Source organism: Macrotis lagotis, chromosome 1 (genome assembly GCF_037893015.1).
Source record: "Macrotis lagotis isolate mMagLag1 chromosome 1, bilby.v1.9.chrom.fasta, whole genome shotgun sequence".
Taxonomy (NCBI): domain Eukaryota; kingdom Metazoa; phylum Chordata; class Mammalia; order Peramelemorphia; family Peramelidae; genus Macrotis; species Macrotis lagotis.
Window position 1 is genome coordinate 366,839,021 of NC_133658.1, and position 13,352 is coordinate 366,852,372.

A 13,352-nucleotide genomic window follows, 5' to 3' on the forward strand; every position below is an offset into this window, starting at 1 on the left:
AACAGCACTGATCCAGCTGGCTGCTGTGGCCCCTGCTTCCAATCTGCCATCTGGCCTTCAAGGATCAGAGGGAAATGCTTGTCAATTCAAAGGAAGGAAGGGAGATGTCCTTATAGCCCCAGCTGGGTACATTTGCAGTGGGTTGGATGAGACAAGATCTGGCTATGGGAAAGGGAAGGAATTCCTCAACACTTGGAGAAGCAAGGGAGAGTCGCCATATTGATTCTATTCAAGGATTTGGAGGGTCCAGGGGTCTGGTAGGCAGATGATGACACTCTGAACACAACACAATCAGGTTGGAGAGAATATTAACAGGTAGAATGTGTTTGGAAGAAAATACAGAACTGATCAAGTGAGACAGGATGGTGTTCACTGATAAGAACTGGTTTTAGTTTAGTCTGACTCACACCTGAGAGTATACTTCTGAGGATCTCTTGAAACTAAGAGGAAAAGATAATATTGAACCAGAAACAGTCAGAACCATCAAATTTGAAACAGAAGGAAGAACCTGGCTGTCAGTGTAGTCTCTGCTACCATTATTGACCTCTCTGATTTCCTTCAAGTCCCAACTAAAATCCCTCCTTAAATTCATCTCTTAAATTCAGTGCCTTCTCCTTGTTTATTATTTTCTATTTATCTTATAGATATTTTCTTGCATGTTGTCTCCCTCAATGGATTGTAAGTTCCTTGAGGGAAGGAAACTGTCTTTTTTTGGGAGGGGGTTGCAAGGCAATGGGGTTAAGTGACTTGCCCAAGGTCACACAATTAGGCAATTATTAAGTATCTGAAACTGGATTTGAACTCAGGTCCTCCTGACTCCAGGGCCAGTTCTCTATCCATTGTGCCATCTAGCCTCTCCCAGGAATTGTCTTTTGCCTCTTTTTCTATCTTAAGTATTTAGTACAGAACCTGGCACATAGTAGATACAAATGTCTATTGATAGAGATACATTAAAAGACATTAACATTCTGAAATCAGACAAACCCAGATGAGTAGTATTTGTATAGTATGGTGAGTAATTCATTAATTCACAGTGTGGTCATATATCATGTTAAGGATTATAGAATTTTAGAACTGGAATGAGTATTAAAGATTGCCTGGTCCAGTCCTTCCATTTTGTGAATGAGAAAACTGAGATTAAAAGGTTAAAAGAAGTCAAATGTGAAAGTCTCCACACATCTGCCTCCCCACCATGCTACAATGGGTAAAGTCATTTATTGCTTTAAAACCTAAGGCTGTGGAGATCTTAATTGCAGTTGCATTTAAGAATGTGTCCATAAATGTGTTAGGCCTATATTTCAGGTTAAAAGGAAGTTTCAGGAGTTAACATAGGGGGAAGCTTGGGAAGTGCTTTGGGAGAATTAGCTAGTACCATCTGTCAGAATCGAATCTTTGTGGATCATCTATTGAGATTTGGAAGAGACCTTAGATGGAGTTGTCCAACTTGATAGATGCTATGCTTTGGGGAACAGCTAGGTATATAGAACAGCTAGGCAGTGCAATAGAATACTGGGCTTGGAATCAGAAAGACTCATCTTCATGAGTTCAGATCTGTCCTCTGACACTAACTCTGGGCAAGTCACTTAATTTTGTTTGCCTCAATTTTTTCATCTGTAAAATAAGCTGGAGAAGGAAATAGCAAAAAACTTCAGTATCTTTATCCAGAAAAGTCACAGAAAGCAAGACATGACTGAAATTGAACAGCAACACCATGCTTTGTTGACAGCATTGAATATAGGAAGGGAGAAAGAATGTCCTTTAGTCAAATGAGATTGGCTTCCCCATTAGGTAGTGAATTTCCTATAAAGAGACTGGATGACTTGTCAAGTGTGCTGTAGAGATTTTTCCTTAGGTATTGGTTGGACTAGATGATCTCAGGTTCTTTGTTAGCTTTGAGAGTCTGTGGTTAAGGATGTAAGCTCAATCTGTGATCTTGGACAAGTAATTTAATTACCTAGGACTTTTTAAGTTCCCTTTCAGCTTTAGATATCACATCTTAAGAAGTTAAATAGCCCATGCACACACCACCATAATGAAGTACTCTATATTTCACTGATTAGTGGGAGAAGGGAACAAGAGCAGAGAAGGGGGCATGTTTGAATATGCTGAGGGGGTTATGTAACCTTTGAGGGTTATATTGTGGAAAGAACACTGAAAGAACTTGCATTCCAATCCTGACTCAGAGTGTGTCTTTGAGTAACTTAATTTTTCTGAATCTTGTATTTCCCTTCTCTATAATGGGAGAAATACTTGCAACCTCAGTTATCTCCCACCTTTATTGAGAAAAACTCTTTATAAACTGAGTATGACATATAGGTATGAATTAATATGATTATTTTGATGATCATGATGTGATATTTGGCCTTGGGTAGAAGAGGTCCCTAGATACCAAATAATGAGACAGGACCTCCAAGAGTACTAACCTTGCTTGGTTCTAGAAATTGGGGGAGAATAAATTCTCCTGCCCAATTTTTTGCTAGGTCTATTGAGAACAGTATTCTAAGCTAAGTACTTCAGCCCTCTGCCTGGACATAATTTTCAGGATGGCCCTGAGGAACTGGCCCTGTGTTCCCTGGGGTTTCCTTGTTCTTGAGCCAGGGAGGAAGCTAACTGCTTGGAAACAGCTGCATTTCCTTGTGAGTTTATATGTGTGAAAGCCAGAGTCTTCATTCAGTCATTCAATAGGCATGTACTGAGAATATTCTACACATCAAAAGTGAACTCTGACACTTAATAATTGTGTGACCTGGGCCAAGTCACTTCTCTCTCTGTCTCTGTAAAGAGGGATTAGAACCTGTGATTTCACTGATATAAGGAATTTCCAAGTGAAGCAACTTCTTCTGTTAAGTCACTTAGAATTTTTGAGAATTGCCTGGGGCACAGGAGCCACAATTTGAACACAATTGGGTCTTCCTGACTTCAAGATCAGTTCTCTAACTGATATATTAACTCTCAGAACTGTTTCTTGGAGAAAGAGATAATGTGTTAAAAATAGCCTTTTATATATCAGCGGACCCTTTGTGACCTTGGGTGGGTTACTGAACCTCTTCATGAAACAGCTACTAGCCATCATCTAATGAGAAGAGGTAAGAAAACTTTGACATCATTTGTCTAAAGCCCTGGTTTGAGACTTGGTAAAAGGAAGTGGTGTCAATGATCATTGATTGGTTCCTGTGGTACTTCTATATATATATATATATATTTTTTTTAAATATTTTTTTAGTTTTTGCAAGGCAAATGGGGTTAAGTGGCTTGTCCAAGGCCACACAGCTAGGTAATTAAGTGTCTGAGACCAGATTTGAACCCAGGTACACCTGACTCCAGCGCTGGTGCTTTATCCACTGTGCCACCTAGTCGCCCCTCCTGTGGTACTTTAAAAAAAATTTTAATTAATTTATTTTTGAATTTTACAATTTACCCCCTAATCTTGCTTCCCTCCCCATCCCCCCATAGAAGGTAGTTTGTTAGTCTTTGCATTGTTTCCACTGATCTAAATTGAATATGTTGAGAGAAATCATATCCTTAAGAAAAAAACTAAAATATAAGAGATAGCAAAATTACATTATAAGATAACATGTCTTTTAAAAAATTATTAAATTATTAAAGACTATTGTCTTTGGTCTTTATTCAAACTCCACAATTCTTTCTCTGAATACAGATGGTATTCTCCATTGCAGATACCCCCAAATTGTCCCTGATTATTGCACTGATGGAATGAGCAAGTCCATTAAGACTGATCATCAACCCCATGTTGCTGTTATATAGTATACAATGTTTTCTGGTTCTGCTCATCTTGTTCAGCATCAGTTCATGCAAATCCTTCCAGGCTTCCTTAAATTCCCTTCCCTCCTGGTTTCTAATAGAAAAATAGTGTTCCATAACGCACATATACCATAATTTGTACAGCCATTCCCCAGTTGATAAACATTCACTCAATTTTCAATTCTTTGCTACCTATGGTACTTTCTAAGAGTTTCAAAGGATTTTCCTCACAATAGTCCTGGGGAACTAGGAAGGACAAGTGTTGTTATGACCATTTTATAAAACAAGAAGGGGAGGGTCAACTAGCTTAGCAGCTTGAATCATTTCACATAGGTAGTCAGGAACTCAGCTGGGATTTGAACACCAGTTCAATGCCTCTGAACTATAGGCATGGCATGCATATTTATTTCCCCATAAGCTACATAGCTTGGAGCTAGGATAGTTCCATGATACAGCTGCTGGTGCCACTGAATCTTACCTGCTTATTCCCTCTTGTGTGTCTGAGACACACAAAGATGGACACTCCAGGGATTTTATAAAAAATTAAATTTTTATTGATATTTTCTGAGGTGTTTTTTTAAACATTATAGTTTGCTCAAATTATTCATCTCTTAAGATCAGTTAAGTGGTATAGTAGATTTAACTGAAGACCTGAATTTAGGAAGACCTGAGTTCAAATGGGGCCCTAGCCACTTACCAAGCTAGGGAAGGAAATGACAAACCATTCCCATATCTCTGTCAAGAAAACACCAAACAGGCTCATGAAGAGATATGACTGAAAACAACAAAAATCCCTTTCCCTTCTCCCGGAGAATCATCACATGTAACAAATATTATTTTTTAGAGAGGGGGGGAAAAGTCAGCACAACTAATGAATACATTGAAAAAAGTAAAAAAAAATGAAGGGGAAGGTGTCTTCTACTTCACTTATCTCTTCTTTTAAGTCCTACCTAATCTTTATAATTTTTTATAATTTCTTTGATTTTTTTTTGTTATATAATTATTCTTTCTAAAGGGGATCTTAACATAGCCTCACATAGTAGTGGGCAAAGAACCCTAAACTTGGCATCAGAGGTTCTAGGTTTAAATGTAGGGTTAGCACTATTTGTGTGACATATACCAAATAATTTTCCATCTCTGGTCTTTGTCTGTAAAATGGAAGATGTTAGAGTAGATGGCATAAAATAGTCTATTCTGCTCTAAATCCTAGAATCCTACAAAATGACTTCTTATCTCTTTCATATTTAGGTACAGTTTAAATGAGAAAATCTCTTCCCTTTTATCTCTGAGGGATCATAGGAATTATCTAGGTCAACTTCTTTATTTTATAAATACTGCAACTGAGGGTCAAAGAGAGGATTATTAGTAAAGACCACACAGTCAAAGTCTCAAACCAAAGCCTCCTGAAGTGGAGTCTACAGTATTTCTGCTCCCTTCTGCAATAAACTTTCTCCAGTTCCCCCTTAATGTCTCTGAGATCACTTCCAGTTTATCCTTTCTGTTTGTACATAGTTATTTGCAGGCTATCTCCCCTATTAGAATATGAGCTCCTTAAGGGCAGGAATTATTTTTTGTGTGTGATTCCCCCCATCCTTTTTTAAAATCTCCATTATTTAGCACAGTATCTGGCACCTACTAGTCACTTAAATACTCATTGAAAGTTGTAAGTTTAATAAAGAGGATAGTTTTTTTTATTAAGTTAAGCTGGAGCTTAAATTATCATACAAGTCAAGGAAATTTGATTAGAAATATCATGTTCATTTAGCATGACTTCATAGAATTTGCAGTTGGAAGAGACCTAATCATGTAATCTAACCTTGTCATTTTGCATATGTGAAAACAGTTTCAGAGAGGTTAAATGAATTGTCCAAAGTCACACAAGCAATAAATAACAGAACCAGAATTTGGAACCCCCAAAACCCAGCTCTCATTCCAGGTAAAATATAGTGAAACAAGTTCTTTTCTTGGGTTGGAAAAGGTTAATGTTTAATTTGGCTCTGGCCTAGAAGGGGGAAACAGAAGTTTCAAGAGATTGAAGAATATGCATCAATATGGCAGGAAGAGCTACTTCCTGCAGACATCCTGGATCCAGAGCAGGGCTGGCCTTAAAGGTCTGTTTGGGATAAGGAAAATGCTCGGCCTCTATGGTTTTTTTTTTTTTATTTTTGAGCAGTGCTAGGCTTTCATGAATATAGGAAACTTTTTCTATCAATGCAGAACAATACCTGCTCTGCAATTTATAGCCCCAGAGAGTCTCCTGGGGTACAGAGAAGTTAAGAAATTTACCCAGTCACTATTATGTTTTAGAGATGGGACTTGAATCCAGGTATATCAGACTTTGAGGCCAGTTCTCTATCCATAACTTCATGCAGCCTCATGTAATCCATCCTAGTCCATCCTATACTATATAGAAAAGACTGGGATAAATGGTGCCAGGGTCCCATGTCCCTTGACTCAGGAACCAAGATGATAAATCCACTTAAAACCATGCCTTTTTTATGTCTCCAGGTTCTGGTCTCTGATTCTTAATTACCTCACCTGTTAAATGAATTCATTGATTTAGATGATCTCTTCTATCCCTTCTAGCTTTCATCCCTTTGAATTCCATGAATATAATCAGGAACTTCAAAGATTTTATTCACTGAGGGCCTTCTTCAATACCCCATCATGATGTGGAAGGGGACATTGATTCTCAGAACACCAGTTCTAAAATCAGAGGACCTGTGTTCAAAGTCTACTTCTGAAGTTTCCCTATATGACCTTGGCCAAATCATTTAGCCTCTCTGGGTTTCATTTAAACCCAATGAGGATGTTGTCCTAGAGAATTTATGAAGATACTTCTAACTCAAGATCTATGATCCTAAGTCAGTGGAGCATAAACATTAACAAGGAGAACCAAGCTAGAAAGATTTTGAAGACTGAGCCAGGAATGGAATCTATGTTTATTATCTGAGCTACCAGCCTAAGTAAGCAATCATTGTGAAGAGAAAGGTAACCGTTAAGTAATGAATTTTTTTGGTCATTGCAACTCATAAAATCCTTTACTAAAGCATGGTTACCGAGGCAGAGGGATTATCCTAAGGATTTGGTAGTTCATTATGCATTGATTAATAAAGACAAAAATGAAACAGTTCCTGCCATTGAGGGGACTGCATTCTTCTTGACCATGTTTATAAGTATTTACCAAATAAATTCAAGATAATGGAGATGTGGGGGTGTGGTTGGAGGAAGGACATGAATAGCTGGAGAGGGAGATCTGGAAGGGTTTCATTAAGGATGCGATAATGTGAACTGAACTTTGAAGGAAACTAAGCATTCTAGGATGTAGAAGTAGAGAGAAAATATCTAGGGTAAAAATGAAGTTCTTCCTGATTAGGAAAATTTCAGAAATGGAAATAATAGTGGATGTGGAGTCAGGAGTATGGGATTGAAATCCTAGTGCCAGTCTTTACTAGAAGTCTGACTCTGGGTAGATCCTTGCCTTTTTTTTTTTTTTTTTTTAGATTTTTCAAGGCAATGGGGTTGAGTGGCTTGCCCAAGGCCACACAGCTAGGTAATTATTAAGTGTCTGAAGTTGGATTTGAACTCAGGTACTCCTGACTCCAAGGGCAGTGCTCTATCCATTGTGCCACCTAGCCGCCCCCCCTTGTTTCCTTTATATGAAAAATTGTACTATCTTGTCATTTTACTTTTTGCTTCTCTTCTAGATTGTCATTACTTCTATAAATTTATGCTTCCAAGCAGTTGTTCTCTCTTGTTTCTTTGGTGATGTTCGCCATCATGGATTTAAGTTTTCTATTCTACTGATTATTTCTATTTCTTCTGATTATGAAGGTTATAAATCCTGCTTTCACATTTCTCATTTGTTTTTTTACCATTCAGGAACATTCTACTGTGGTATTTAGCTCTCTTGGGAATCCAGAGGTTTCTTTGCCTCATCAGGTTTTGATTCATTTTATTTTGTCTTGTAATATTTAGTCATAAATATCTAGAATTGTTTAGCTTATCTGAAGATTATTTTTTTCTGTTATTCATATTTTCCTGTTGGTTTACCTACTTATGCTCAAGTTCTTTCAGTTTTCTTAAGTCTAAGAACTTTGGAAATTTAAGTCTATTCCCCTTATATTTCCTATCACTCACTATCTGACTCTATCCTTGAATAGCAATTTCCCTGAAAGCTGGACTCGGAGCCATCTCAGCTTCTTTTTTCATTGAGCAAAGAGAAATATATACTTTACCAGCTCTGGTCTCTGCCTTAAGTGACTTCTAGGGATAGAGTCACAACTGGATGCCAGCCCCCTTTTCTAAGGGTCTCGCAGAGTACCACATACATGCTGGCACCTATTGACTCTTCCTAAGTTATCTGATTGAATGCTATTGAACTGTTGCAGCCCAGAACTGCCTTTTGGTTTTATGAAAGCTACAGATAGAATTAGAATTGAGTTCTATTGCAACCTTAGCTTATATAGCCTTGCCAGAGTGTGAGTATGAGTGAGCCAGGGATTGAGGATTAGTCTTCTCATTAGGGTTGTCTTGGTGTCTTAGACAAAGGAGATAACTGAAATTGCTTTACCTCTTACATATAATCCTTATTTTGGAGAGATTTAAGAGGTCCAGAAAAATTCCCTAGTATACTATCTTGGTCACATGACCAAAAGTCTTAATAATTGTATCTACCTTAGAGGAATGTTGCAAGAAACATCCTATAGAAATCATTAAATGTTTCTAGAGACATGATCTAATATTAGTATTATGCTTTTGTGTAACAATGGAATTTCTTAATTTTCTTTGCCATTTTATTCATATGACAGATATAAATGAAATATAAATATAAATATTATAAATAGGGATATGAACTAAGTGTTATACTGAAACATTATTGTCAATAAACATTCATTGAGTGTTTACTTTGTACTAGAGATTGGAGATGTCCAATATACAATATTCAAAATCCTTAGGAATCTAACAAATCTATCAAAGACTTCAATTTATCAAGCATCTAGAAAGTGCCTATTACATGGAACTAATTTTTTGTTTTTTTGTTTTTTTAGTTTTTTTTGCAAGGCAAATGGGGCTGAGTGGCTTTGCCCAAGGCCACAAAGCTAGGTGATTATTAAGCGTCTGAGACCAGATTTGAACCCAGGTACTCCTGACTCCAAGGCCGGTGCTTTATCCACTATGCCACCTAGCCACCCCTATTAAATACTTGTTGATGATTGATTGGGTTCTTTAGTGTTAATAACCAAAAGAAGGAAGGAGAGAAGAGAGCAGAGGCCTAAAGGTGCTAATTACTCTGATAGTTGTCTAAAGATTTGAGGAGAGTATAAATTCAATATAAGTCAATCATGGTAGTTGAGAAAACTAACCTGATGTTAGGGAAAGGAACCTAAACCTGTAATTGCAATTACATAGGTAACTCCCAAATCAAGAAACTTCCTTTCCCAATTTATGTCAAGAACTCATAATCTTATAGCATTGTCTAGAAGATTTGCCCTGGGTCCCACAGGGATAATGTGCTAGAGGCAAGACTTTATAGAGGTCAGATTTGTCAATATGACAGGATGCCCCTTATTTGGATCTTATAATACATTAATATTGACTTAGTTTCCAAAACAAGGAAGGTGCTCATCTCTTCCCTATTCCTACCCATTATACTCATTTCTAGAAGTCACATATTAACAAGGTTAATTATTGATGAATTGGAGACAATTAAGTGACTCAATAAAAAGAACACTAGACCTGGGGTCAGGAAGACCTGAATTAAAATCTGACCTCAGACACTTATTAGCTATATAACCCCAGACAAATCATTTATCCTTAGTCCACTATAGAAGTAAGTAGCAAATCACTCCCATATCTTTGCCCCCCCCCAAGAAAAAAGGAATACCTGGCATATAGTAAGCATTTAATATTTACTCACTGATTGACAGGTGATCAAGATATGTTGGGAATTAACACAACAATTCTCCAATACATAACACTTCAAAGGAGAATATATTATACTCAAAATAACAAACTTAATATTGCTTCAAATTTCTACCAATAAGAGAAATAAAAATTAAAACAACTGAAATTTCTTCTCCCATCCACCAAATTGGCAAAGATAACAAAGTATTGAAATAGTCAGTGTTGGAGTTACCTTGTGAAAAGAGAACATTGACACAGTCTGGGTGAAATTGAATTTGTCAGCCATTCTGTGAATAAAGTTAAAAAGGAGGAATGTTCAGATAAATGTCCATGTCACCTTTGATCTAGAGACCCTCTTCTTAGACACACAGCCCACTGAAGTCAAAGTAGAAAAAAAAATAAATTTCAAATATATAAAATATTTATAGCAGCACTTTTTGTAGTAACAAAGAATTGGAAATAAAGTTTAAGTCACAGTTTGAGAACTTCTAAACAAAATGTGGTATATAAATATAGTAACAGAATATTATTATGTCATAAGAAAAGATGACGATGATGAAGAACCTCCTTGGAGGTTTCAGGGTGGAGTCTGAATGATTACTTAGCAAGAATATAGTAGATGAGATTCCAGCCCTGACATACTTTTCACCTCTTAAGATTCTACAATTCTGCTTTTGCTGCCTCCAAAGATGAGGCTATCAAACCTCCCTCCTGAGCAGCACATGTTCAGCTTGTCCAACACTGCCCTGTGCTGAAAGAACTATTGCTGATACCTGACTGGGCTCTTTCACTGTTCACCTGTCAGGGACATCTTCTCTGGATGGAAGAAGGGCAGTCCCCTAGAACAATAAACTCTGGTCCCCCTGGTCTCTTCCTTGTCACCCACCCAGGTTCTCTGCCATCACCATTAACTTGTATTTTCTGCTTTCTCTTTAAGTGCTGGAGCAGCTCCTTCCTGAACTTACAGGATTACTTAGTCTTCTGGATCATGAGCACCTGAGTGAAGCTGCCCTGGAGAAGAAAGTGACTGTCTCAGACATTTTGAAGAACCTACAGCCCCTTCCAAGTTAGTCCTTTTCTTCCTCTCTGTCTGTGAAAGCTCCTCAATCAAATAGTTGCTACTTCCTCATAATTAGTGTACTAGACCATTATTTAATGTGCTGACTCATTAAATGATCACCAGACATCTTCAGATGCCCAAGGGGATAAGAGAAATCATCATGGAGATGGTCTTCAAGTTGGACTTTAAATGAAGAGGGGGAAAGGGGGGAGGGTCAGCTTCTAGTTATTAAAAAGTCTAAAATGAGCTAGAAGCCAAGAGAATATAGGATAGTCCATCCCTCTATGTCTGGGCCATAGAATGAATGGAGAAAACAGAATCTAGAAAACCAGGCAAAGGAATTTGAACCTTGCTTGATAAACAGTCATTGAATATTTTTAAGCATAATATTAATGTGATCAGATCTATGTCCATGAAAAAGTATTATTCTGACTGGATTGTGAAGGATAGATTTCAACAGATAAGAGTAAACTAGAAAGACCTATTGGAATCTACTGCAATAATCCAGTTGGGATAACGAGGATGTAGCTACTAGAATGGTATTGATGAAAAATGAATGGGAAAGATATGGTAGAGGCAGAATCTAATATAGTTTGGTAACTGATGAGGTTTGGATGATAATGATAGTGACATGCACATGACTTTTTAGTCCTTGGAGCGACTTGAGATTTGTGCTGCATGGCCTGGTCTGAGAATGGTCTTATTCCAAGTCATCTTTTATTTTTATATCCTCTGTTACACATTTTCTGCTTCTCCTCTCTGAAGGAGAATAGTTTCTCTTTTCTAAAAGATCTAATTTTATCTTGTGCATTCTTTAATTTCAGAAGTTCTCATGAGATGTTCTGGTCCCCTTCATTCATTTGAGCCTTCCAGTTTTAGATGATGGATTCTAATTGAAGAGGCTCTTTTCCTTTCTGGGTCTTTTTTCCCTATTCTTTAAAGTCTTTAGTGATCTCTAAGGTCCCTTCCAAATCTAAATTCTATGATACTATTAATAAACCTAGTGAAATGAGATCCATACCATTCACTATCTTGCTGAGTAATGGCCTTCTTCTCTCAACCAAAGGAATATATTAGATTACCCCAGTTTCCCCATCACCTTAAAATGTAATTCCCAATGGACAAAGACATATCCATTCTTCATAGTCTCTGCTCTCATATAGATAAAGGGAAGTAAGACTCATAGATAAAAGGATAGTAAGATTGACAATAGGTTCCATTTATTCAGCACTTTATAGTTGACAGGGTGATTTTCTCAGTTTCCCAATGGGATAGGTAGAATAAGTATTATTATTCCTCATGAGTAAGCTGAGGCAGAAAAAGCTGACCACTGTCCTATGAGGTTCATTTGTTGGAAATGGTAGTATTTAGCTGAGAGAGGAGAAGACTAAAGGGAGACATGATGACTGTCTTTAAGTATTTGACTATTATGTGGAACAGGGATTCATTTTACTCTTCTTGGTTTCCAGTATAGAGATAGCATCAGAGTGTATAGAAGCTGATGAAATATGAGGCAGCGCAGTTATTAGATGTATGAGCCTGGATAAGTCTTGGTTTTCTCACCTGTAACAGCACCTATTTTATAGAGTTGTGGCATTTATCAAGTAAGCCAGTGTAAGAGAGAATGCTTTATAAATGTTTAAGTGCTGGTCAATGTGAACTATCATTATTACTCTTTTGGTTCTCTATAGGGCAATTGTCCTAGTAGAACTGTCTAAAAGTAAAATGGTGTTGACTTCAGCAATAAATTCTCTCTGAAGATCTTCAGCTGAAGTCTGGATGATTACTTGGCAGATTCCTGTTCAGATTTGGGTCAGGTCTTAATTACCCTTGAAGCCTCTTCTCATTCTCAGATCCCCCTAGCTTTTAACAAACAGAGGCAACATTTGAGCCTCAGATAGCTTGACTCTAGGAAACCAAGTTAGACCATCTCTGGTTAAAGGAGTGTATATGTACTCAGATCTCGTTTGACGTAGAGCCACTTAGAATGTTAGGGTTAAAATGGGCCTTAGCATCTCAACCAGTCCTCCCATTTTTACATTGGGGAAACAGGCTTAGGAAAGGAAAAATCACTTGCACAGATTCAGAAGGTAAATTACCGACAGTCAGGACTAGAATCTAATTCTCCAGGGTACTTTCTACTGCATTGAGCCTTCTTTCTCTGTCCTCCTAAAGTCCCTGTGTGCCATCTCTCTGCCTGATTGATTCTTTGTGAATGTGGAGGGAGCATTTCCTAACCTTTTATGGGGGTTGGAAGGGACCTCTAAGTAGCCTAAGGCAATGGTAAGGCCAGTTCCTCCCCCCTCCACCCCGCTCTGTGATTATTTATCTTTCTTTGCAGGAAAGGAAATATCCTACATGTATATGAATACAACAGATCTGCACTCTGGAACTAGCTTTGTGGAATCGCTTTTTGAAGAATTTGGTATGTGTTTCAAGTATGCAACTCTTATTTCCCTCTGTGGTTCCTTGAAATGCTGGGTATCCCCTGCTTTGTCCTATGGGTGAGAGTATCTCATAGACAAGTCAGAGCTGAGATATAATCAGTTCTAATCTTCTCTTTCAACAGAGAAGGAAACTGAGACCAGAGAGGTCCAAGTGACTTGTCCAAAGTCACATAGCA

At 37.6% G+C, this 13,352-nt stretch overlaps 1 protein-coding gene across 1 annotated transcript in view; it reads left to right on the top strand.

Annotated features, from left to right (window-relative positions):
* AFAP1L1 (actin filament associated protein 1 like 1) overlaps positions 1 to 13,352 on the top strand; it is a 79,087-nt gene that overhangs the window by 23,456 nt on the left and 42,279 nt on the right. The window contains 2 exon segments of the mRNA XM_074212372.1: positions 10,607 to 10,735; positions 13,071 to 13,154. Coding sequence (XP_074068473.1) covers positions 10,607 to 10,735; positions 13,071 to 13,154 — 213 coding nt within the window.